Raw genomic sequence first — 27758 nt, 5'->3', positions numbered from 1 at the left:
TTGGGTGATTATATTTCAGCATGGTGTTTGTGTGTAGTCAACAAGCATTTCTGGGGACATAAACACAAACTGTTAAGATCTGCCTTTTTCTTAGTTTCAACATAAGTGCTGTTTCTTCTTTCGACTTACAAGAAATGGTCCTTGAGTATCTGCAAGGTGCCAGTTGCTACAACAATGGCTTGAGGAAGCAAAAAGTCAGAGCAAAGCGTGGGCTGATTTAGAAGAGACTCTTGTTGGATGTACAAGTACTTTTTCCATCACTAACAATGAAATACTCTCCTTTTCCCTACTGCCATCAAGAATCTGCCAAGGGGGAATAAAGTGTGCGTTAGCTTTGATGTGATAAGAACTTAGGAAAGAAGGACACTTTACAACAGATGGTAACTGAAATACAGAAGACTAATCAATTAAAGTGAAAGCTTTTGGGTACTTCTAATGAAGTTGCTATGTTTATTAAATATGTATTCATACAGAAGCACAAAGATTAATAACCATATATTGACTTCTAGTGTTTGTAAATAGAAATTATTTTTGATATTCTTTTTCAGGAATTCCCCCCAAATCCTCATGCATTATAATGTACTACTCTGGAACTAAGTGGTGTTTTGATACTAATGAAAGTTATAATCTGTGCATTGCTCTAACCAGTCTCTTTGTGACCTCCTGCCCCACAACACTCAGAATGACACCACTCTTGAGTTCATAACGGTATGTTCAGTGAGATTATGATTTAGCTCATCATATCAGTTACTCACTTATTAAAAATTTATTATATTTTAAGTGATAGGCACATGGGAGGGGTGACAGGCTGAAAAATCAACAAAATAGGAATGATTCCTTCCTTAACTGTTAAGGGGCACCTAAAATTTAAATAAGTTATTACAAAAATAATCACTAACTTGTAAAACAGATAAGGAGGTGTATCCTTTGCCATATGTGGATATGTAGTGAACACCATGTGGTTGAAACGGAAATGTGGTAGAACCAAAGTGAGAGGGCCTGTGTGTTTGTATTGGGAGAACACCTAACTGTTGCCAGAGGTTGCTGCAGCTGTAAGCATTTTATTTGTTCTGACATTTTTAAAAGTGATTTCATTAATTGGTGGGAATCAATGTATCATAGAATATATTCTTCACCAAAATGACTGGGAGTATCCTGGGTTGCAAAGGGAACAGGGGAGAAGGGTTCAGTTACCAGTCACATGGTTTGGTAAAGGGAAGCTGATGAGGTAGTGACAGCTAGTTTTCCTCAGGAAACTGATCACTTGTGTGCCTCAAGACAGCTCATGAACATATTTTTCTGAATTTAGCCATCAAAGTTTAACAAAAAATAGGACTTAAGGTTTCTTATTTAGCCATAATTATATATCATTGTTTCCTTCCCCTAATGCTACAAACCTTTTAATTAATAGAATAGCTAAAACACATATTTATTTAAATCTATTTCGTATTATATGAAGCAAATTCACATCACTTCCAAACTACCAAAATGCTCCCAAAAGTATTCATGGACTTGCTTTCCACACAGCATTGACCATTACATAACAGGGTGCTATAAAGGTCATAGTGTTCTATCCTTGAGGGGCTTATAGTCTGAAGGAGGAGAAAGTAGCATAACCAGGAATTCCAAGATAGCATTCTAGATTCTATGACAGGGGTTCACTTATGATTCTACTGGAAGTATAAAGAAACTAAGCAGAGCTAGTTGAATACACCTGCATAGCCACAGAGTGATCACTCCCTGCTAACCAATCCAAGGCTTCTACAACCTTGACCTCTGGCAATATTCCTCAGCCCTCCTCAACTTCAGTAGAAAAGTAATCTATATCATGTTCCTACATTAAAGCTTCCCAACATATTTTAAATACAATCCAAGTTCCACCCCATGATCAAAGCTAAAGCTATAACATATCCTCTTTGTTTAAGCCCTCCCCCCAATAAAAACAGACAATATTCCAGGCATAAGTTTATTTTACATTCAGTGTTATAAAATTACCTTAGCTTCACGCCTCAGGATGTTTACATATTGGATCTCTAGTACTTTCTTAATATTTGTACACATGTGGAGGATTTCAGTAATCTAGTTACCAGGCAAATGTTACTGTCACTGCCTCAGCTAAGTCATCCCTGACTTTGCAGTGTACATCAGCCCCATTCCTTGGTCACATCTATATCTTTTTTTTTTTATTTCTGCATGACAGTTGTCAACACCTTATTTAATTGTCTCTTGCCTTACACTCCTTAGTTATCATGTGAGCTGTGAAAGAATTTGATTATTTCATCATAGTTATGCCTAGCCACTGAACCAGAGCTTACCTAACATGCATGACCTATATAATCACAAAAACCAAGGGAAATATTCATCTAATTACTAGATTTCACAGAATGTCCAGGTAAATTTGAATTTCAAATAAACAACAAAGATTATTTTCACATAACCTGTCCCAAATTGCTTGAGACATACAGAAATGTGAATGCCTTTGTTGGTGTAAAATAAAAACAGACCAGTCAGGCTGCAGAGGACATGGGTACAGAATGACATCCCTCTGCCTCCCTCTCACTGCATGGAAGTGAGCAGGCAAAGGCAGTGAAAGAGAAACACGCAAGCAGGCCCAGCAGCTGCACAGATGCCCCCACACTCAGGTCTCCATTTCTTCCTATGCTTGAAATTATATTTATAGATATGCACAATTGACTGTGGATCTCTTTAAGGAGAGGCACTGTGACCTTTATATTTTAGTATGATCACACAGCTGGTTTTTGAGACCTTAACATCTAATTAATAAGTATTATGATAGATCAAGAAAAATGTGAAAAATTAATCCACTGCCTGGTAATGAGTTATTTCATTTCTCCATAAGCATTATTTTGAACGGAAGGCAATTGAGAAGAGGCAGATACAAGAAAGGTCTTCTGCCTTCTCCCTATTTGTTCTACAATCAGGACATAGATTTGAAAAGTGTCCCTCCTCTCTTCTCTATTAGAAAGAAACAGACAGACATTTGTAATTGGAAATAACTAGACCCTTATCATCCCAGAGACAGGGCACCAGAGGACCAGACAAACCAAACCTCACTAACTAGCTCTATGTACAATTAGCTCTCCATAAATTGCTTCCCATAGAAGGGCAACATCCTTTCCTTTTGTCTCGTCACTTCTCTACAAATTTACTATTCTTTGCTAAGATTATATATAAGATTTAGAGTCTAATGACCCTTCTGAATTACATATTATTGAGTGGTCCCATATGTGAGCCTGATGCATTGTTACTCATATTTTGCTTTTTTCTTCTTCTTTTGTCTGCTCAGCCTTATTTGCGTAGTCCTACTCAATGAGCCTAAGATGGGAAAAGGAGAAAAGAAATGTTCCCCTATACTATCCTGTGACATAGAATTTCCCTCATTTTGCTTGTGGCAAAGAAAACCAAGAAGCCTGCTTACCTTGTTCACCTGACCCTTTTAATTAATAGTTTTTCAATTACTCTTGCCTTCCTTATAAAGTTTGTCTAATAAAATTAATTTCCTGGGGGATTTTGAATAATGAATATGTGGTATATAAATTTGTCTAACTGCTAATTATTCCACAGAATTAAAACATTAAAAAATCAATATAATAAATCCTTATTAATATTCAGTCCTACCTGTATGGTCAAGTTTACTCCCAGGTGGCAAAGCTGTTTTAGAATATCATTACAGTTCTTTGATATTTTCTTTTCCCAAGGAGAAAAATTTATATTATACCTTAAGTAGATAGGCATAAAGATGAAAAATTCTAACTATATCTGTCTAAGGATTTGGTCATGTTTCTTATGTTGTAGGTGTAAATGTTAGAAAAATATGTAAGGAAGAATTTCAGCAAAATAGACCTATATTGCTGAAAAATTATCTTAACATTTTCAAGTAATACAATTTTTTTTAAAAACCCACTGGAATGAAAAAAGAATAACCTATTTTAGCAAAGTATATTCAAAATCATTATCATATAATCAATATAAAACCAAATCAGAACATTATGTTTTAAGTGTATACAAATGAACAGTGTTGTACAAAACAGGTATTGTCACATAAAACAGGTGAGTGAAATTAGGACACATCTTAGAAACACAACTTTGGAGAATTACCTGTATCAGAGACTCAGCTAGAACTAATTCCAGCAAAACAGTTTCCAGGTTCATATAACTGGATTTCCAGATTCTTTTGAATAGATTGCTGGCTATTTGATTTAATGTTCACTGTGATTCTCTCATTCAAAGACTCCAATTTTTAAAAGTTATTTTAATCTTTTCTGCACAATCACAACCCATTATCTTTAAATAGTAGCCACTCTCCTCTTCTCCAATTTGCTCTATTCTCTTCTTTAGAAAATTTTTCAAAAATGGAGATGAACTGACAAATGATCATTTTCCAACATGGCACTCCCAGCCCAGAAACTACCAAGAGGCCTGCTTCAGAAGTGTTGGGGAATAAAAGATACAATTCCCTTCAAGTCTGGTCTGTGCACAAATAAGCAAATATATATTTGTTTTATATGCTCCTGTGTACACCTGTATTCCCAACAATATGATTTGGGTATGAGGAGGCTAAACTCATTGCATCTATTCTCTCTTGCAACTTTACCCACTAATGTTTCCTTGTTTCTTGTCTTTAACCCTAATGATCTTTCTTATATCAAGAACTACCGGTGAACTGCAATGTGCTCAACCCTTCAGATGTTATCAGTTGTCCTGCTGCTTTAATTCCTGGAGTATCTGTCCCTACTGACTACACTCTCTTTGAATCATCCTTCCCATTTCCAGCTTCTCCACTTAATTTTTTGGCTCCTTTTTTTTTTCCTATTTTTACTTTCTTTGTAAGGACAGTCCTCAGAAACAATGCTTAGATCTCTTAACCCTCTATTTCTAATATCAATTAGCATTCTCCTGCGTTTCTAAAGCTCCTCTATAACCTATAGAAAAGATCTGCAAACCCATGTTTCTAGCACTCTATAGTACTGCACAGGGATTGACAGCATGAACTTCACTTTGACTTGCAACTCAGCTTCAACTTGCAATATAAGCAATCATCTTACATAACCTTCTTAAATATCGACATCCTCATTTTGACTAAGAGAAATAATGAGATGTCCTAATTGGATTTTCCTACTAAACTAGCTAATTTCTATGGTTATTATTGAGTTTTTGGCACACAAGACACAAGCACTCAATAGATATCCACTAAAGAGCTATTACCTCTAATTTTTCTGCTGGTTTCAGATAAAATGTACCCTCCTCCAGGACACTTTCCCTGGTTTCTTCCACCAGGCAGCCCTCCTGTGACTTCTAGGACAGGATGTGCCACCCCAATCCCAACACCACAACTCTGTATTTTAATTGTCCATAGTATGGGTTGTGTATTTTAATATCAGTAACTGGATAGCATCAACAACTATGTTGGATATGAACACCTTGAAGAGAGGCTGATGTTTTGTTTTAATTTCTGGTGTCTAACATAAGTTAAATAATTGGCATAATATCAATATAAAGATCAAGGCTAGGATTCCAACACAAGCCTGACAGTGATGGCTATGCTGGTTTCTCATGCCTACAACTCACCTCTGTGACAGTACTTAAATCACACTGACTCCAATGATCAGTTATGTTTATTTTACATGCCTGACTATAAACCTTGGGGCTGGTCAGGTAACCTGGTCTCTGATACAAGTTCATCAGCAACCTTTTTCTCTGATCCAGTGGACAAGTCAATAGCCAATTACCACATGTCAGGGCCCTTGACTGTGTGATAATCCCACTGAAAGGATGTGGCCCATTAAGAGTGTTTCATACTTGCTAAGAGTTTAATTTTACTGAGATCAGAATAGAATCAATCTTGGCTCTTTAGTAAATGTGGGACCCTGCAAAATTCCAGAACCTTTTAATACTTATGGAAATCAAATAGGTCTATAAAGTCTGCAGAAATGTTCAGACCTCTGAAGGATGATGATTACCTTTTCATTCACTGTCTTAAGTCATAGCCAGAAGCAAAAGAAATAATCAAACAAAATTATAATTTTAAAGAAACTATCATCAGAAATTAATGTTCATATTTTTAAACCTAAAAGATGTTTCATGTACTCTTTTTCTTCCTTTTAAGGTCTTTCTTTTTCTTTCAGTTATTTTCCTTCTATAATTCATCTTGAAAATAATAGCTCTACTACTTGTAGCTCTATGGTTTTAACAATGTAATCAATAAAATCACACTTATTAATGAAAAAATATTTAAAATGCAAAACCTCAAGGAATTTTATACTCATAAACACATGAATGTTTAATAAGACTTTAAAAACTTGTTAAATTTCACAGAAAATAAACATTAGGGAAAAAACCTGAATGTATAAGGTAACTGATAGAGCTGCAAAGAATCAGGACAGCAACACCTACTTTATTTAGGAAACTCTTATTAAATATTTCTTAAAATGATCTATCCCTATCCCTGTGATTTGAAGACACTTATGAAAGTAACAGCATATTACTTAACTGCTTTACTTTTTTTAGATGTTCTTTCTTGCTAGCATAAAAAACACATTCTTGAGTCCTCCCTCCATTGACAGTAGGCTGGATCAAAACATGTCCTCATTTGCAAATGATATCTTAAAATATTTGAATTATCAGCACTATTTCCCTTTCATACTTTTTCAGTGTTATGATAATAACCTTAAAAAGTTTGGGTTTGTCATAAAAGAAAAATAATTCTGAGTACGCTTTTTGTAGCAAAAAAAAAAAAAATACCTCAAACCAAATTATACTGAAAATTGTAAAACACACTAGAAATCTATAAAGGGAGGAATAGGATATAAGATAAGGTAAAAAAAAAATCTGACAGGTTCATCTATACTTTGAACAAGTTCTAGTTCTTTTTATAAGTGAATTTGCAAATGTTTTCATAAGATATGTTTATATTGAGTATCATTTCCATCTAGCAGTAGTAGATTCATAGTAGAGAGATGGCATTTGAGAGGCATAAAAAGTTCATCTTAAGAGGTTATTTTGAAAATCTAAATGCAAAATTTTAAATGCACATGATGGGAATACTACGAAAGCAATGGAGGTAGATTATGTTAAACATAATTCATCAAATTTTATGAAAAACAACAACAGAAAAAGTCACGTGAACATGAAAATTGAGATCAAATAAAAGTAGTGGGTATCGCTATGCTCCTTTGAGCAAATTTTAAAATTTCAATTTCCAAAACAAATTAATTCATTTGGTAATGAATTATAACTCTTCAGGCAGAAAAAAATGGGTATTTTATTTCCTCACTGGAAGAAGACGATATATTTCAATAAGCAAGCTCCTGTAGATTGCTTTTCTTGTGGTTCTCTAAATTAGTCCTAGAACAAGCAATAGTACACTCATTAGAGATGCCAATTTTTAAGGCCACCTCAGACTTACTTAATTCAGAAACTATGGGGTAAGCCCAGCAACCTAAGGAAGCCCATCAGGTGATTCCAACGGATGTTAGCATTTGTTTTATATTTTCGACTATATGTGTTTATAGTAGGTGGCATAGATGGGTGAAAGATTCCAGGACAAACATTGCTTGTTTAAATTTATCTTGTTTAAATCTATCTTCCTATTTGACAAAGCATGTGATCTGGGAATAGGATCTCAACTTTTCACTGTTTCTGTGTGTGTTTCAGGGGTAGAACAGGACCAACATACCAGCCCCAGACACTGTGCAGTTTCCGCTGATGTTTATTCTGTTTCTCTAGGCCTGTAATTATTTTTTTTTCTCTCTACAAATCCTCAAATATACACTACAGCTATCAAGAGTAAGCTTTCAATTCTTCGTGGATTCACTCCATCCTAATATGATCAATTACAGTGTTTGTTTCCCTGACGTTTTCTAAAATAATCAGGGGGCGAAAATGACTGACCTTCAAGTAAATAGATATAGATTTCAAAGGATAAGTGTTCCCAAGTCTATAAACAAGCTTTCAATTTTCCTGTCATCAGGAATAGATTAAACAAGAAAAACAATCACAAGACTAAGTCTGACAGGAGATTTTACTTAAATCTATTTACTTTTTGCAATTGAATTTTTTGTTGTTGTTGTTTTTCTTTTTCCCCCCCAAATGAGAAAACTCAATATGAAAACAAGTGTAAGTGAGACTGTCCTGGATGAGGTAGAGTTTCAGGAAAGCTTTTTATGAGGTTGTTCCTTCCCGAACTCTACAGACTCATCTTTGGAGCCTAAGCATTGCATAGTCAAATCTGAAAATTTTGATCTATAACATTATTTTCTGTAGGTATTTCCGTATGTATTACAGATAGACTTACAGAATAAGCATGTACAGATATATTATTTGCTTGTAAAGTATACTAAGCTATAAACTGAATAATAAAAAAACAGTAAGATACCAAGTATGTTGGGGCTCAGAAAATGACACCCTCGGAAATTCTGAGCTAAAGCAGCAGCAGCCAGGTTTCAATGGCCTTCCCCACACTTATTTTCTGTGGATCCTTATTCTGTCCTGAATCATAGGAAGGGGTTTTCCTGAAGTTTTCTTTTCTACCTAAAGATTGGATGCACCAAAGAATGCCATCATTTTCAGTCTTTTTACTGAAATTCACTTAAGCAAGGAAAATTAAACTCATGTCACAGCCAAAGAGATTAAAATCAAACATCACGCCTAGAGCCCATGGGAACTTCATTCTAGGCCATTGTCTATGTTCCAAGTTCATTATCTCCTTCAAAAATCATTTATGATCTCTTTAAAATTGACAACAGCACCCATCCTTTCCCTCTACCTGGAAGATAATATTTAAGCCTAAATCATCTGGCCATTCTTTGAGTTTGTATGCCTTCCATGTACATGTGAAAATTTTAAAAAATGAAGCTTTTTTATTTGCTGATCTTCCTATTGTCTGTTTCAGTCAACTCGATTACTTAAATTTCAAAGGGAAAGTCTGAACTTCCCTAAAAATAGAATACTTGAACCACATCTTTATATGCAAAGACACTACTATACCCTCAGCCTGGTGCTTTCTGAATATTCCCCTATACATCTATCAACTTGTATTCATTCTGATAAATCATGTTGAGGCTCTGCTTTCTTTTGTTTTACCACAGAAACTCAATTTTGCTTTTGTATAATTTTATCTTGAACAGACTCCTAACATTAGATAATATCCACACATTTTATTGGAATTATTAACTTATATCTCCGTCTTGCCCTTGAGTTAAACTATAATCTTTTATTCATCTTCCTTTAAATATTAAAATGCCACTATCTAATATGGGTATTTCATATGAAGGAATGCAATAAATGTATATTTAACTAATCAAAAACAAAACAATTATCCATATAAATTATTTTAAGGTCCCACAGATAAACTATTTAACTACACTTGGAGCAAATTCTTTTTCGTTCACAACAATCCATGTTTCAACTTCCAGGTTTATTGTGAATATATAAACCTGTTTATAAAATAATCTTGATTTTTTAAATACTTTTGAGAAAATTTTCTTCCTACCAATGCAAGCTATTAATTTATTTGATTGTATTTTCAACTAACAAGGCTATAGATATTTCATACTGTCTGGGCTCCCATCTTATAATTTTCTGTTGGATTCAATGAAGAGTAAATTTCCAGTATTGTAGGATAGATTCATAATCAGGTATGCAATCAGGTATCAGGAAATCATTTTGATGAAAGCCAGAACTCAAACACCTCTGTTAAAATATTCAGAACCTGTTCTTCTTTACTTATAAAGTAACTGATATAATTAGGGAAAACAGTTTGGACACATTTTATGATAGTAACACAAAAAGGTGTTTTTTTCAGTATCATCTAACTTTCCATGATGACAAACTTTAGGTAAACAAAATACTTTAAAGTATTTCAGATTATAAAATGAAATCAATCATCACACACGTGTACAAATGTATAACCAATGTGCAGCATTTTAGTGAAAATGTCATATTGTGTTAAATTTATCCACATACCCGCTTGGCCTTGATAAAGACCAGAATTAGGACACTGTTATCCATGAACAATTACATTTCTACAGATTACTACTTCTGAATTTTCTTGATCAAATTAGTGATTTAATTTGAATACTTCAAAAAATTGACATGAGATAATTAAGGATGAGTATAATATGATAGATTGCTGTAAATGTTTAGAATATGCGATGAGTTGAAAAAGAAAGATGGATACTAAAATTTATAACAAAAAAAAATTTAAAAAGTAAAATTACTCTGAACCTTATATGGTAGGCTTTGGATTTGATAAGTGCTCACTTATCCTATTGTCTGATCTCTCAACAACTCTGGGTGACAGTTTCCCTCTTATAGCTCCTGGAAGCCCTGGAGTTTTGCCAAAAGCCTCCAGCAATGGCTAGGGAGGAAGGAAACACTGTGCATTCCAGAAAGCCAGTCTCCTGCTTAGAGCTTTATATTCTCCTGAAGTTCATTCTCCCCTCTACCCCAGCACCCTTTCCTCTCTCAGTATGATTTTATTCAAACCAACTCTCATGACAAGAAGCGATGAAAAGCCATTGTTGTAAGGAGGTCATCAATAATTATCATAAATTTTAACTGACTGTAAGGGCTAAAAAAAATGTGTAGAACTCATTGATGGCTTCCAGCTATGCAATCTCTTTAAGTAATTTTCCTGAAGTTACACACCAGATGGAGGCAGGCAGAATTAGGACAGGGTTTTGTGTTTATTTCTGCTTTTTTTTTTCCTTTTTTAAATTTCTAAATTGTTTTCAAATAGGTCTCAAATTTCTAATCCAAAACCTTGAATAATATGTGTGGGCTTTTATTACATTTAAATTTCTATCAAATATCAACTTCTGTTTTCAAAATCATTAAAGCTAGTTACATATAACATAGAATTTTATCATAACTTCAAAATAAATGCAAGCATGTATATTGCAAAAAGATATACGAATTTGTATGAGTGATATTTATTAATTAGAAATTGTAATCATTTTCTGGAGAGAGAAAGCTGTTTTGTTATTACAACTTTAACTTTCATTAATGCTTTGATGCTTTGTAATTTATTGATCCTGCTCATTGTTTAATTATAAGCCTTTTTTTTCACTTTTTTTACTATTTTACTCCTTCGAATAATTTTGAACTGGGTCAAGCCAAAAATTTGGCTCTGAAACTGAAAAGAAGAATAAGTCTTAAGATTGTTAATATTAAATGTGCTGGTTAGCAGTACTTGCCACATGCTCTCCTAAATATCTACTTAATTACAAATTTGTATAGATAGAAATATGAGCTAATCCAGGGAGTATCACATTACATTTAAATCTAGAACTGTCAAACTCTAAGAAACAGTGAAGAATTTTTATAAATTACAAGGTCCCCAGAAATGAACAAAAATATCATAATATTTTAGGCCATGGGGCTGTGTTAACAATAAAATGGTTTAATACACACAAGACATACATATACAACAGACAAAAATCAAAATCTAAAATGTAAAACTGTATTTCCTGATGCCTTTGTCTGGTCTTTAAATCTAAAATTCAAATGGTTGCATCAAGCAGGTAATTAGATGCCATCTGTCTGCTGCTTAGGTACTATTTAAAGGTCTTGACCTGGTGTGCTTTATTTTCCAACTCTGTCCTCCCCACAGTATCACTCTTAGAATATCTATTAGATGTCAAATCCCCAAACGAGTCTTAGTATACATGATGGATTGGGGAAGGTAGTGATAGGGCTCACATATTGTAGAATGTATAGGCCCCACAAATAAAGAGTTGTAGGTTTGGGCATAATTAAGATAATTTTCCTAAATCCCCCTTTTCCCTTGGGAATGTAATATGATAGTTTTTTAATTATTCTAATGAATACCAAAAATGTAAAAGTTGTTCATGTAAATGACATACCACACAATATTCAATAACATGTGGTACATGGCATAGTGTTTGAGTCAGGTTAAGGTAATATGATTTTTCATGTACACTGTAAGTTTAGAGTATTGAAGAAGTAAAAATTAGGAAAATACACAATATCAGTTAATAGTAATGCCCTAAACAGAATTTGATCAGACACAAATCAATAGATCAAGAAGTAAGCATCTCCACCTTTTCTAAACCTGGGGATACTATAAGACCCAGTCAAGACAAGAGCAAAACAGACTGAGTCTATAAGAATCTCCAAAGACAAACAGGATAAATAAATCAATGTTTATTATAGAAAACTCACATAATATTACCATGAATAATCGTAGGAGGAGGCAACCAATGGATGTTGACTTATTCTTTGAAGACTAGATATGTTTCCAAATAACAAAATAATTAAAAAATATGTCTTAATTAAAAATGATTTATGCCAATATGCAATGAATATTTCATGGCATAAAAAAAGAATATAGAATGAAGCTAGGAAAAAAGACTAAAATTGAGGTCTTCAAAGAACCAACATTTGGGTAGCAGCATGAAAGGCATTTTTGTTAGAAGAAAGTAGAGTTGATGCCATAGAAAAGAAAAGAAAATAAGTAACGTAACACAAATTTGGGAATCTCTCAGAAGATGTTGGCTGGTTAAAAGAGCTGAAGGAAATACAGCACAAAATTATAGATATAAAAGCCTGAGTGTAAAAGGTCATCTCAAGCAATACACATGCCTTTGGAGAAGAAAAAAGAGTAACTATGTTAGCCAAATGTCACCTCTCAGAAAAGTCCCTGTTATTGCCTACCAATCACTATTGGTTTCCTTTTCATTTAAAGTCAAACTTTTTGGATTAGAAATAAATAGATTGATAAATAAATGGAAATTAACAAATCTAGAATCAAAAAGCATCACTCAAAAAACATCAAATCAAAAAACATATATCAGAGAGTCCAGTCATACATTTATAATAATTAACAACAACAACAAAAAAAGCAGCAATTTGTTGACTTTAAACCTAGCTCTGCCTCGGCTTTTGTGGCCATAAATGAAAGAATTCTAGTCATTTTCCTCTAAATCTGACCTGCAGTGGTGACTGTGGATAGCAACAGAAAGAAACCATGGGTCTCATTTAGTTTACTTGCAATTTATTGAACACCTAAAAGGTGCGGGAACTGGTCTGAGTATTTTTGGAACAAGGTAAAACTAAAAGCTTTTTTTACCTTGTTGGACAAGTCCACTTTCAGATACTATGGCAAAGTGAGGTACTGTTCTAAAACCCTTTCTAGTTTTGACTTTGCAGGATTAGTTGCCATTATGTTGAGAGGTTAGGAAAATCAAGGAGAAAAAAAAAATCATATAAAACAACATAGTCTTAGAAACAGCTTGAAGACATTTCTGAGCATTCAAATTCCATGGATGCTCAGAAAGAGATGGATGGCATATGCAATGTGAAGAATGCATCATACAATCTCTGCCTGTCAACTTGACCAGCCTTAATGATGTTGGCACCCCTCTCAGTTCTTGCCATCCAAGACGGTTGTGAGGAGCCACCTAGCCTCATAACTCAAAGCTTCCCTTTGTGAGTATTTCCACTTAAAAAAAAAACAAAACACAATTTAACAAGGCTCCATGTTCACATTTTTTATTGGAAGGTTTGGAGTTGGGTAATGGGGAACTTCAGCAATATCCTGCCCCCAGCCATCAGGGTACCTCCAACAACCTATTGGATTCTAGAACAGTCTGTCAAGTTCTAGGGAATTGGTTTGCTGGATATAGCTCCATAAGAGGTGATAGTCTAGGGATCTAAACACAAATAGATATTTCTACTCATCAGAGCTTGCCTCAGCATTGTGATAGACTATAATTAACCTTTTTATATAGGGGTAACTTGATAGGTGTTTGCTCACCTATAATCATACCGCATTCATTCTATGACCATGTTGGTCATAATTTAGTTGTTTCTTATTACGCTAAACAAATTGAAGGAGCTTATTTTAATTTTTGAAAGAAGAAATAGAACCCTTTATTGTTTATATTTTATCTAAAACTATTAGGAAACTTTGGAAATTACCTTCACAATTGTGTCTATTTTCCAATTAAAATTACCATTTTTAAAATTACAACGTACTAATTCACTTACTGAAAAAACTAGATAACTACATGCTACAAACCATGTTTGATGCTGGGAATACTGAGACAAAAAGAGTGGTTCAATCATAGCTGAGGAGAAAAACTGGAGAAGGAGCTTATTTGAAAAAATAATAATGCCTGGGAAATGCCTCGTTACTACAGAACACACCTATGCTTCTGGGAGAGGGGGAGCAGAAATTGCCTTTTGGTATGAAAAGGAAAGAATATTCCAGGCAAATAATCCTGTAAGGAAAACATGGTTTGGGACACAAACCCATTTATGGAGAATAAGCAACAATATTTTCTTTCCATGGTTTGAGCACTGCCCTGTGGTGTGCCAAGTCTTGCAGAGTAGAAATATAGGTCAGTGAGATATTAGACTTGCTTCATGAGAGTAAAAACCAAGGCTTTTAAGCAATAATTTTTTTGAGTTATAAACAATAGAAACGATATCATAGCAAGAAGAGTGTCCCTAAACTCCCAAAGTGACAGTAGAAGTTTTATTGGTGCTATGATGATCACTGTTACTTTGACAAAAGTAATGCCCAGACATACCAGCTGACTTACCCAAAGCCATACAGTCTAATGAAGAAAAAATTAACTCTCATTCAATGAAAATAGAGATGAATTTTTAAAGTGTTTTAAGTTTTTTAGAAAACATACAAATCTGTGATGCTCATTTTATAAGAGAGACAAATGGAAAATCATACTCTTATCCTTGTGTGTGAGGAAATGCCACTGTGGGAGGTCAAGTGACTTGTCCAACATGTTGACCAGATGTAAAACTAATGCTTCTGATTTCTGCCTGTGAAAATAGGCTTATGCCTACCTACAGGCTACCTCTCTACCTTGGAGATCAGTTGGGCCTTAAGCAACAAACAGTTGAATGGTTCAAGCATGTCACACCAGTTAGTCTCAGCATAGACTAAGTCATTAAGCAATCACTGAGCACCACAAAGTTTTATCTACTGCTCTAAATGATTTCACGTTTTTTAAATCCTTTGAATATAACGGGATTTGGGGGAACTCAAAAGGTAAGGAGTACATGACCTTTGTAATGAAACCAAAAATATTTCATCAAAGGCATGGGATGACAGAAGAAAAATTAAACGATCAGAAGTCCTGATCATAGTGGACCCAGTGAGTATTCAAACTCCAAGGAAAAGGGGCGGGGGAACATGCAGCTAATTAATAAGTGTATTTTTTTTCACTTACAAATTGGATATCATCAGAGAGCAGATAAGTGCAAACTACCTGCCTTCAGATGCTGTTTGCCAGAACATGGCACTGATGACAGGTTAATGGCAGGGGTGCACGACCCTAGTAATGAATTTTCAAGCTCATTAAAAGTGGCCTGAGCATTGACAGCACAACGGAGTATCCCAAGGTGTTACCAACGAAAAGCACAAAGTGAGATCAGCTGTGAAATTGTTTTTCAGCAACTCCATACAGCCAGTCAAAAACCAAAGAGAAATTTTATGTCTCACACCAGAGGTTTCTTGTGTGGAAATGAAAAGAAAAATTTCTGAAAAAGCTGACACCTGCCCCTAGGAAGTATCTGAAACCAATGTATTAATTATTTTCTTAAACCAAAGGATGACTAAAACAGAAGTTCAAACCAAACTTTTAGGTGGGTATGGAGATAAAAATGATCAAATCATAGAACTCAAGTTGGACATAGAGGTCATCTTTTAAAATTTCATATAAACTACCCAAATCCCATTAGTATATTGTTATCCTAAGATTACCCAACCTCTGTATAATAAGAAGAGGGATAGAAAAGTCACTATTTTCTACAGAAGTCTAACCAAAAGCTGGAAAACTTCACTTGATAGGTAGCCTAACATGAGGATTAGATCTGTAACCACTGACTTCCATTTCAATGAAATCTACATGAGAAATCAAATTCTTTACTCATAGGAAAACCTTTCATATTTTTCCTGGGTCTAATTACAATTTCACTTACTGTTAGGGTCCCTAAACAAGTCAAGATGGCGCCTGGCACTTTGCCAGAGGGAGTGGTTGGAGAAGTAATGCCAGCAAGCCATTAGGATGAGACATTCCTTAATGACTGACTGCTGTGTCTAGATTATGTTAATTAAGTTAAGCTGTGTGTAATCATTAAGAGGTTGATTCCTTATTGGTTGACTGCTGTACCTAGTTTATGTTAATTAAGAACAAGCTGTGTATTCAGTTATGTATATATACCCCTACTGTCCTACAATAAACGGCTCCCACTCCTGCTGTATCAATCTATAAAAGTTGCTCTTCACCCCACCCCCTTAGTTTGCTGCAGCCAGACTGCGGCAACTTACTTATTGTTCTAGCTCTTACTTCAACCACATTTCAGATATTCTAGACCATAACCTAGTTTTCCAATCTGCATACACCTGTTAAACTGTGTCATTCAAAAATAACAGTTTTAGATATTGATGATGATGAGCACATAACTCTCTTTTTGACCCTATCTCTTATTCCTGTCTGATTAATTCCTTTAGTTTGTCCAAACCTTGCTTTTGACATTGCATGCATATCATTGGATAAAACAAAAGATTCATAAAATGTTGGTAATCATTCCTAAATGATAATAAATTTGTGGGAGCTCATTATATTATTCTTTTCACTTTATAATGGAAAAAAAGCCATAATAAAAAGTTTTATCAAAAGATACCATGTCAGGTGGGTGTGGTGGCACATGTCTATAATCCCAAGGACTCAGTTGGCTGAGATAGAAAGATCATAAGTTTGAGACCAGCCTCAACAACTTAGTGAGGCCCTAGGAAACTTAGCAAGATACTGTCTCTAGATAGATAGATAGATAGATAGATAGATAGATAGAACAGTGGGTGTGCCTCAGTGGTAATGCACCCTTGGTTTCAATCTGCTGTAACAACAGCAACAATAGCAAAAAAGCAAAAAATGACATGTCACAAAACAGCTCCAATAAAAATTTCTGCAATGATAGGAATGTTCTGCTATAGTGGTCATGTCATTTAGCAGGTCCAGTAAGGTAATAAGTGGCCACATGTGGCTTTTGAACACTTGAAGTATGGTTAGTATCTCTGAGTAATAGAATTTTTAGACATTTCCTTTGTTGTTGTTGTTGTGTGCTGCTGGGGATTTATCCCAGGGCCTAGCACTTCTCAGTATGTGGTGCTTGTATTTTTACCTCCATGTTAACAGTAATGTCTAAATGATATTTTTATTTCATTCTAAACCATCACAAATCCTAAACAGATATAATTTTGTCCAAAAAAATGTGAAAAAATACCATTACCAGAATATCACATTCTCACTTTCTATACTTCCTAAAACTCTTAATTCTTTTTCAAAATAAAGTTTGACAAATATTTTAACTCAGAAATACATGTTTAAGGTGCTAAGTGCATTACGCTATGAGTAATGATAGGAAACAATGTAGGCATTTTGTTCAATATTATAACTTAGATTATATATTCATTCTTATTATTTAGCAGGTCACATAGGAATTGAAAAAGAATGGGATCAATTTCTGCAAGTGATATTAAAGAAGTCTAAAGTACTAACCATACTTGCTGATAGCTAGGAAAGTTCCACTTGAATCAGGTGGTGTTAAGTTTGGAAATTAGCCAGCTCCACACATACTGCTATGTTCTCTAGGGCCTTATGGGCTGCAATATCCAGATTTGAATAATTGCAAAATAACAAAATTTAAAAAGACTTTGCATGTCATTCAGACAAACCCTGTAATCACACAGATGAAAGACTGCAGTCACCAGTGAGGTAATGAGGTTTTTCTAAAGTAAACATTCAACTATGGAGCCTGGTCTCTTAAACCCAGCATACTACTCTATTTTCTAAACTACATTGAGTTTTTAAATTCTTTGTTCTCTATGCATTTTAATTCATAGTTCTTGAATAAATTGATTAGAGAAATTTTTCATTTTCCTAAATTATATAACATGTGCTTGATGCAATATCTCAAAATCATTCTTCATGTTATTTATCTTTCCTTTAACATCTTTTTCCTTAAACCTGCATTTGATCATTGATCATAGTCACCCATGCTCCTTATGACTTGAAGTTCACAAAAGATATGAACTTAAATTCGAACAAGTCATCTATTTGCTTTAAATATTAGTTCTTCATTTATAAAATATCATATACCTATCTAAGTTAGAGAATTACAGACACCAGCTATTACAAGTTAAAAATATTAGCATGGAGCATCACTATTACTATATGACCTCAAAGATTTTACTATTATAGCATCAATAACAAATTGATGAAGGTAGATATTGCAATTTCATTATCATTACATTTCTAGAGTACTTTATAAATAATAGTGTTTTATTTTCAGCAAGAATAAAAAGAATTGGTAAATTATACAGAAAAGAAGTAGATCAGCTCTGCTAGCTCCAATATTGTGTGTGCCACTATGAACCAAACATTGTGAATGTTTCTGTTGACAAATGCCTGTCTTGAGATAACTTACCATAGATAATGCTGGCCTTTTATTAATGATAAATAACATTCTTTCCAATAATTTTTCCTGCTAATGACTTTTTTGGAAGGTACCTTCTGCTTCGCACTTATTTATCCAATATTAACTAATAGGCTGAAATATTTGCCTTTATTTTATTGAAAGGTTTTAATGGCCATTCAAATTGATTACGTGTTCAACATGATGAAGTTAGACCTACGGAAAGAAATGCACAGACAGGCATAAAAATGTGACTCAAACAAAGTGAGTTGAATTAACATATTAATATGAAATCTGCCCTGGGATAGTTTTGGTTTGGTTTTGTGATGTTGGGGATAGAATTCAGGGACTTGCACATGCTAGGCAAGTATTTGTCAACTGAGCTACATCCCTAGCCATGGAATATAAGTTTTTGTAAGGCTACAAAGACTCCTTTCCTTTTGAAAACAAATCAGTCAATACAAAAATTATTAGGTTTTCTCAAAATCATCTAAATATTTCAGTTGAATAGAAGCATTGAATATGATTATAAGGAATATCTTTCCTTATCTCTCTTTCCTTTAATATTTTTTCCTTAACTTTATAGGTATTTTTAAAATTGAGCTATAAGGAATATTCAATGTTAGCTTCATGATAATATAATAAATTCACTTTAGACATTTTTCTTAAGATCAAACAAGGAAGACCTTGCTTCTCTCCAGAGCTCATTATTGAGTTTGAATCTGGAAGAAGTGGAGAATACCTCTCTGGGTCTCAGTTTACTCATTTATAAAGCAAAAGTAATGTTGACCCTCCCAAACAATGTTTCCTGAAAAAGGAAAAAAAAAAAGAAATGAAATAAATAAAACAAACAGAAATGTCCTAGGAAAGTAGAACATAGGTGTAAATTTGATACACTTTGAAATTATTAGTAAAATTCCTGTTACTGGGACCTCCCACTTTCATTTTATAATGAAATAGTTAATAGGCAATTGGGCAACTTCAAATTCTTTAAAGTTCAAATTATAGTCAAATGAAAGGGTAAACCTGTAAAAGGCATGCAACGTAACAATTTTGGTAAGATAATTTTATGCCAATCTGAACCATTAACTATATTTACCATTACTTTATACATACACACACACATACATAATTTTCTTTCCTCCAACCTTACACATTGTGACAGTTCCTGTGACTGTCATACATAACCTTATTCTTTTCCCATCAGTGTCTCCTTCATCCTCTGGTGTCATTTTCTCTCCTCACCAAGACTAAAATTTATCTTTTCCATAAAAACTATTGAACTGTTCTTAACTCAAATTGATATCTCTCATTCCAGGTCTGTTTATAAAAATTTATCATTTAATTATTGCCTAATTGTTTAAGGCCTATTATTTCCATCTAGTTTCAACAGCTTCTAGGTGCCATAATTACATGCTTTGAATATATCAGTGTACATGCATATATTACTCATGTGTATTAACCTATGTAACAGAAGACTGTAGCAAAGGAAAGGAGAGGAAGAGAGAATAAAGGGGACCTCAAAAATTAAAATGTGCTATGGTGTCCTGCGTCACAGTGGAGCAAGAGATGTGGGATATGCAGATCTCTCTGCACTGCTTCTCTGGTTGAAGGTGATAGCATACTTGAGGAAAATTTAGAAAATGTGGACAAAAAAGAAAAAAAATAAAAACGACAACTTAAAGTCATTCAGAAAATTATTTAATATTTTGGCATATTTATTTCTGGTATTTACTTTGCACATACAGGTATGTACAAGTATGTGATGAAATTTTGAATACATATAATTTTGTATTATACAATTTTAAGATGACATTTCATTCTAACCAGGTGACATTAGTTTTTATTTGAAACATTTATGCTTAATATCGAGTATTCCTTTAAATAGATGTAAAATTATTTAACCACTTATGTAAGTTTAAATAGTTAATATCAAATATTGTGTCTTTATAAATAATATTGCAATTAAAATGTTATCATCAAGAAACTCAGAAGTTTAAATCTACTTAAATGTCAACTTGGTTGATAATTATAAAAATAAAAATTTTTAAAAAGAATGTACAAATGTGATTAAAAATGAGATAATCTGACCCAGAACTAAGTATATGTTGAAAAGAGGAGAACAATGTTCAAAAACTTCTACAATTCAGTCGAATTAAGTAGATGCACAAAATTCTAGCATTGTAAAGTAGTGTCAAACAAATAAGGGGATTGATTAAACTATTCGATTCCCCTGATTATGAGGTTCTTGTTGTTGATTATGTTGCAAATACTACTGATATTATCTACAATAATAAACAAGCAAACAAACAAATAAATGTTATATGTTATATAATATTCTATATAAAATAGTGTGTTCATGTACACATACACACACATATATGCATCTGCTTTCTGCTTGATATAAACCAAGCAGATTCCCACCACCATGACCTTCTGCCACGATGTTTTGTCTTGCATCAAGCACTAAGCAATGGGGACAGCCAACCATGGATTGAAATCTCTGAAATCATTAGCCAAAATATATCCTTCTTCCTTTGACTTCTTTTTCTCAAATATTTTTATCACAGAGATGGAACTCTCACTAAGATAGCGGATTTTCACTTCCTCTTTAATATTCTGGATATTATTTATGAGAATGAGGCTGCCAGGGACATTTATAAAGAAACATCAGATGTCTAAACATGCCCAAAAGCAGCTATATGGGTCTCTTACATTTAAAGACCTACAAGGCCTTTTATTTATATATTTTCTTTCCTTTTCCTTTTTCTTTTCCTTTTCATCTTTGTTTCTTACAGGTTTTTGCTCATTTCCTTTTCATTATGCTTCCAGCCAGAGTTCTATTATCCACACTTTGAATGAAGAAACCAAGCCTTAAAAAGCTTCAATAAGTAGCTGGAAGAACCTGGACTAGATTGATTTAATGTCTTTTCTATTTCAGTGTATTACAGTGTCACACATCATTTAAAGGATACCTCTGTTGGAATATCATGTGGCAAATTTCTCTAATGGGCTCCAACATGAATCTGATGATATCAAGATAAAACCCAGAGCCTCATACATTATCACCCATCCAGATTCCCATTAAAAATAAAATGTGTGTGCAACAACTCATATCACGTTTACAACTCAAACTGTATAGAGCAAAGAGTATGTACACCATGAGAAAAAAGGCCCCCAAATGAACCATTTGATTGTAGATCAAGTGGGCCCACCTGAACACATGAACAAAATATAATAGGTTTTCTCCTTAAGAAACTCAACTACTGATGGAGCACTAGCTACTTAAGGTGAATGTGTCAAGAATCCAGATCCTCATTGCCTACTGTCTCTTAGAGCAAAAGCTGTGATGAGCGACACTGACAGATGAAAGCCAGTTGGTAAAGTGCTGACCACTGGTCCAGGACAGGATAAGTTTAATAAGAGGAAGCCTGTACAAACCTTCATAGCAATTTGACATTGCTGCACAATACAAACATGTGACATGTAGACCAATTTCATTAAGTGTCACACTTATGGAGTAAGCAAGCGACAGACTAGCCATCCATAGTAAAATTCATTACATGGTGGTATGTTTGTCCACTACAATTCTGATTCATGTAAAATCCAGAGTTCATTTTAGATAAAAACCCATTTAAATTGTTTATACTACATGGGATTCATTTTGGAAGTGGCTAATTACAAAGAGTTAAAGACAAAATTTAAAACGACAATATCACTCAATTCATTTGGTATAAAAGCTCAAAATGAATATCCTGAAATTACTAAAGTTGCTTTATAGCTTCTCCTTCCAATATCACCATCCTAACTTTGGAGTCAGATTTGTTCTTTGTCATGTGTATTATGAAAACAAAAAAAGGAAAGAATTCTGATATATCATATCCCCTATAAGTGCTATCAATCTGACCTGCATTAGTTAATAGGAAAGAAGAAAGCTCATGTATTATATTAAAATCTTTAAATGCCACTATGTCAGTTTTTGATCAAAATCTGAAAATTTCTCTAAATTTTTGTTTAATTCTGACTTAGGGATAACAGAAGTTAGTGTATAACAGTAATCCTGTTAACTGTCTGTATACAAAAATTCAAACAAAGGAATTCTTGACACCCCTTTCCTCTATTTAATTGGTAAAATAGTCCTTCCTGATGGTCTTTGAGGAGCATTTTAACAGTTATTAGCTGGGCCTTACAAAGTTGTATTTGACAGGAGATTACTGTAGGAATTAGAGACCCATGAGACAGAAAGAGGGGGAGAGTAATTTTTCTTCGTCAGTAATTATACAAAAATTATAGAAGTATACGCATTTATTGAAGAAAATCAAGAAAAGAGGAATAAGACATAAGAAAAAAAATAATCAAGACAGTCACTGTTGTACAATGAAATGTGATATCAGGTACAATTAGCAGGTTTGAAGTCACTATTTCTTTTTAAAGATGGACACAATATCTTTGTTTATTTTATTTATTTTTATGGGTTGCTGAGGATCGAACCCCACATGTGCGAGGCAAGCGCTCTACTGCTGAGCTATAATCCCAGCCTGTTGAAGTCCCTATTTTTACTTTGTTATATCATGAACATGTCAATAAATATGCTTGTAACATTTATCTTTAGTGACTGCCTAAGTTATGTCTGTGTGGATGTACCTGAGGAGAAAAATTATCACTGTAATATTCATCATGACAGGGATACAATTAACATGCTAAATTTGACAAAGGCATATCAGAGGAGAGAGACAATGAGAGGGTAAGTTTCATACTTACACATAATGATTAAAGCAGGCTCTGCCTCTTATTGAATGGGACTGGATAAGTTTCTTGAATAAGAATCAGTTTTCTGGCGTTAATTTCGGTGTTATAAGCTATGGTATGAAATATATATTTAAAGCATCTATCATAGAGCTTAACATAGGAGCACTCAACATTAGAACATTCTTTGATGATCAATTTTTCATCACATATATGTGGAGAAATGAATGATTTTAAAGAAGATGGATTTCTAGGTTTCAAGGTGACATGACTAGGAAGAAGATGCTATAAAAATGGAGATTTCAAGGATATGAACAGATCTGGGACAAGGCAGTTGTTAAGTTAACCATGAACACAAGCATCTATCCAAGGCTGCAATGACATTCTCAGATATATTGTTGGAGAACCTGCATAATGAATGACGACGCTTCTCCACAACCTACACATCTCAGGGCTGTCCAGACTCCCTGCTTACCCTTGACCAGCAATGCATTAAGTGTTCCTATGGTGACCTCCAAGAATTAAGTGAAGCTTCTAAATCAGCTTAGCTTGAAAGCCTCCAAGTGACATATGCATTAAGAAAACCTGGTGAGACATCTCCTTAGAATAAAGAGGAGGGGCTTTCCATTTAGATATAACCTCTGATAAGGAGGCCAGTGTTATGCATACTGTTCATATGGTTGCCACTGTACTTTCCAGCTATATGGGATATGTAAACAGGATACCTATCTAGTGACACCAGAAAGGAGGATGAGTTAGGTAAGTACACAAATCCATTCCACTATGACAAAAGCAACCCAGTGCACACAATCTACAGACACTAAACCAATTCCTTTGGTGGTATTTATAAAGACTGCCTTGCTCTCGGAGCCAACATTCTGTTTAATACAGATTCTGTTTAAAGGTTGTTTTATATCAATTTTTTGTCAATATTATGTATCTTATGTATTACTTAAAATGTTCCAGTAACACTGCAGCTTTGCTCCAGTCTGCCTTCTCAAGATCAAGGTTACCAATGCTTGGTAAAGAAATTACTAAAAAAATGATCAAAATGATGAAGTCCAAATACATCATTCTGATATCTTATGAAGTATAAAAGTAGAATCTGTGTCCTAGATATTAAAATGTGGTTTAATTTAGCATGCACTTCACTGCTTGAATATCTGTTCATTCCTTAGGAACTTCAATATAAAAGTGTCAGTTACATACAGGAGTAACTGCATCTTTAAGTAGTCCAAGCTAACCTGAGAAGGAGATGGGGGTCAAGATTCCTTTGTTACTTTCCTGAGCCAAAGACTGCACAGATTTCTGTAATTTGTCCAAAGTCATTTTCAATCAAATAGGAAATTATTCAGCATTTCAAACATAACACAACACTACCAGTATTCTTTTTTTTAAAGAAATATACCAGAGAAAAAAACAGCACTGATATTCATCATGCAGAACAACCCAACACCAGCCTACAACTACCAGTATTCTTGAAAATTCTGACAACTTCCTTTTCATCATCTCCATTAAGAGAAAATATTAACTAGTAAGTGAATTGATGATTCACATAATTACAACCACACATTGTGAGATGACTTCTGAAATTTCTGTGGGAGGGCCATAATTGGTAATAATATTATTATTAAGAAAAATGCTGTATTATGTTCTATATCTGTAATACTGTCACCATGATACATAGTTACCTTGTAATAAACTTCAACAGAAATTTGAATTTTGGGAAAAATGATAGTGGGTTTCAATTTAAAATATTCATTTGTTTTATTTTAAAAAATAAATCTTTAATGCCTGTGGATCTCCCAGATCTATACCAGTGCCAGGTAAACAAGTATGATTTGGTCCTTGCCCTTATGAATTAAATTGCATTCTTTTTATAGCTTCCATAAATTAAAGTCTAATTTGCAGGCATAAATTCACTTAATTAGAATATTGGAGAAGAAGAAATGGACTATAAATGAGATAATATGTATTAGATTAAAAGGCAAAGCTTTCTATGTATTATAAAAATAATTACAGCTATGCTTTAGATACAAGCAAGTACATTACCTATAAATAAAGTGAAGGGCAGAGATTAACAACTATCCAACCCTGATGATTAGTAATATCAGTGAAATTGGAATATTCACAGAAATGAAAACCTGTGACTTCCTTTTCACCAAACACATTTCTCATGATTAGTTCAACAATAGCTCCTTGTATTACCTTCCATAACGACAAACCAGAATCCAGGGAGCTACTCAGTGGTTTCCCATTTCAATTTTCATTGAAGAAATTAATTTAAGGAAAGTTGAAATGGTTTCTTTGCCAGGCCAGGGGAAAAACAAAAACAGCAGCTACTGCATAATTAACAATGTCTAGAAGATAGTTGTATTGATGCATTATTTTAGGAATTGACTTTATCTCATATGAGGCAACATTCTGATTTCTTGTTAAGCGATACATATAATTATAGTTCAAAGAATAGCATCTACTAAAATAACCTACAAATATCACTTCTAATTTAAATTATAAAGGATTGAAAGCAATATAATATATAAAATGTCTCTACCTACCATTGATCCATCGAGCCTCAGGATTGTGAAGCACAAAGTCTTTCCTGAACAGGTCTTCTAAAGACAGCCTGGTTTCTGATGAATTCGAGAGTTCATCTAAAGTAAAACACATGCTACATTAGATCAGATCTCATGTTGGTTTTTTAAGTAAAAATTATAAAATATGGAATATTATTTCTTCAAAAATTGTTACCTAGATATCAACATAAAGTGGCCATTTTGACATGGTTTATAGCTTTTGAACTTTGTTTCATGAACATTTTAATAAATTATTTTTAAAATTAAATTGTCTTGATCTGGCACAAATATATTAATCCCATGTTATATACTTAGGTATAAACGGAAACAGTTAATAATTTTTGTTTATCCTGTTAAAAAACACACTTTTTAATAGCTGGGTGTGGTGGGACATGCCTGTATTCCCAATGGCACAGGAGGCTGAAGAGGATCACAAGTTCAAAGCCAGCCTTAGCAACTTAGTGAGGCCCTAAGAAAGAGCTAACTCAGAATAAAAAATAAAGAAAAAAAAAGTTGGAATGTGGCTCAGTGTTTAAATGTCCCTGGGTTCAATCTTTGGGCCCCCAACACACACACACACACACACACACACACACACACACACACACTCACACACACACACACACACACACACACACACACTTTTCACTATTTTACCATAATCCTGGCCCTCACTTTCCAAACCCACTTTTCCATGTTTTTCAGTTTTACTGTAAAAACCAAAGAAATAAGAGTTGAGGCACCTGCACATATACAATAAAGAAAATTGTCCAAATCAAAAGAAAGTTCGGCAAATAAATAAATACCAAATTCAACAAAACAATTATCACTCAACAAGTACTAAGTAGATTTAGGTAGATTTAAATAGATTTAACAAAAAATATATATTTTATATTAGTTCCTGACAAGCTAGGTGTATTTTCTTTTTACATTTGAAAAGATAGAAAATGAAAGGATAATACATCTAGAGAAACAAAATTAAACATTATGAACATCCTTTTAGACACAAAAGGCTATAGACAGCAATATTTTATTTTCTTTGGAAAATAATAGCATTGTTTATTTTCTGTTCAAATTCTTTTTTGTGACCTTTCAGCTATGACCTTCACTGACTGAAAATAAAATGTCAAAGTATATACTAACCTCATTAGATTTTATTTTTAAAAAGTTCAGCACTTATTGCAACAACAGCTTTGTTTTATTCAGCTGAAAATCTGGGGCAAAGAGTCAATAATTTCAAATGCGATTTCTTTCATATGAATCAAGCATGTATTTATCCAACAAAATAGCTGACAAGAAATAACTGAATCTCACTTTCTCATGAAATATATAATGTTTATTATATATATATATATATATATATATATATACACATATATACACACACACACATATACACACATAATTTGATTTCACCCTTAGCATGAGACACAGATTTGCAAAACAAAAAAATGTTATCCAATGACATACATATCATATGCTTGATAATATGATGAAACATTTGAACTTTCTTAATTCATTCAAAAAATTTCAAGCTAACAAATGAAGTATAACAAGTATCACAACAGGAGACTTATCAATGACCTTGCCAGAGGAGTTTATATTTACAGAGGAAGGAATTTTATTGGTGTTAAATTAGGATGCAGAGTGCTAAATGAGTTTGGAGAGAGCAAAAGAAACATCGTGCAAAAGAAATCAAAGACGACCTAATTCAAAAATAAAGTGAACAAATCTCAATCATTGCTGACAAGAATGCAAAATTGTATGATCACTTTGGAAGATAATTTGTAAGTTTCTTACAAAACTTAACATGATGCTGTAATTACACTTCTTGGAATTTACCGCAAAGGGGTTGAAAACTTGCACACTGATGTTTATAGCAAGTTTATTTGTAATTGTCAAATTTGGAAGCAACCAGTGATGTCCTTTGATGAGTGAATTGATGAATAAACT

General features: G+C 33.6%; 1 protein-coding gene across 1 annotated transcript in view; it reads right to left on the bottom strand.

Annotated features, from left to right (window-relative positions):
• Dpp10 (dipeptidyl peptidase like 10) overlaps positions 1–27758 on the bottom strand; it is a 608497-nt gene that overhangs the window by 413759 nt on the left and 166980 nt on the right. Inside the window, exon 3 of the mRNA XM_026397087.2 lies at positions 25788–25883. Coding sequence (XP_026252872.2) covers positions 25788–25883 — 96 coding nt within the window. The remainder of the gene's footprint in view (positions 1–25787; positions 25884–27758) is intronic.

This window comes from Urocitellus parryii, chromosome 1 (genome assembly GCF_045843805.1).
Source record: "Urocitellus parryii isolate mUroPar1 chromosome 1, mUroPar1.hap1, whole genome shotgun sequence".
Classification (NCBI taxonomy): domain Eukaryota; kingdom Metazoa; phylum Chordata; class Mammalia; order Rodentia; family Sciuridae; genus Urocitellus; species Urocitellus parryii.
Note: the sequence above shows the minus strand (reverse complement) of the source record. Positions and strands in the feature narration are given on the sequence as shown.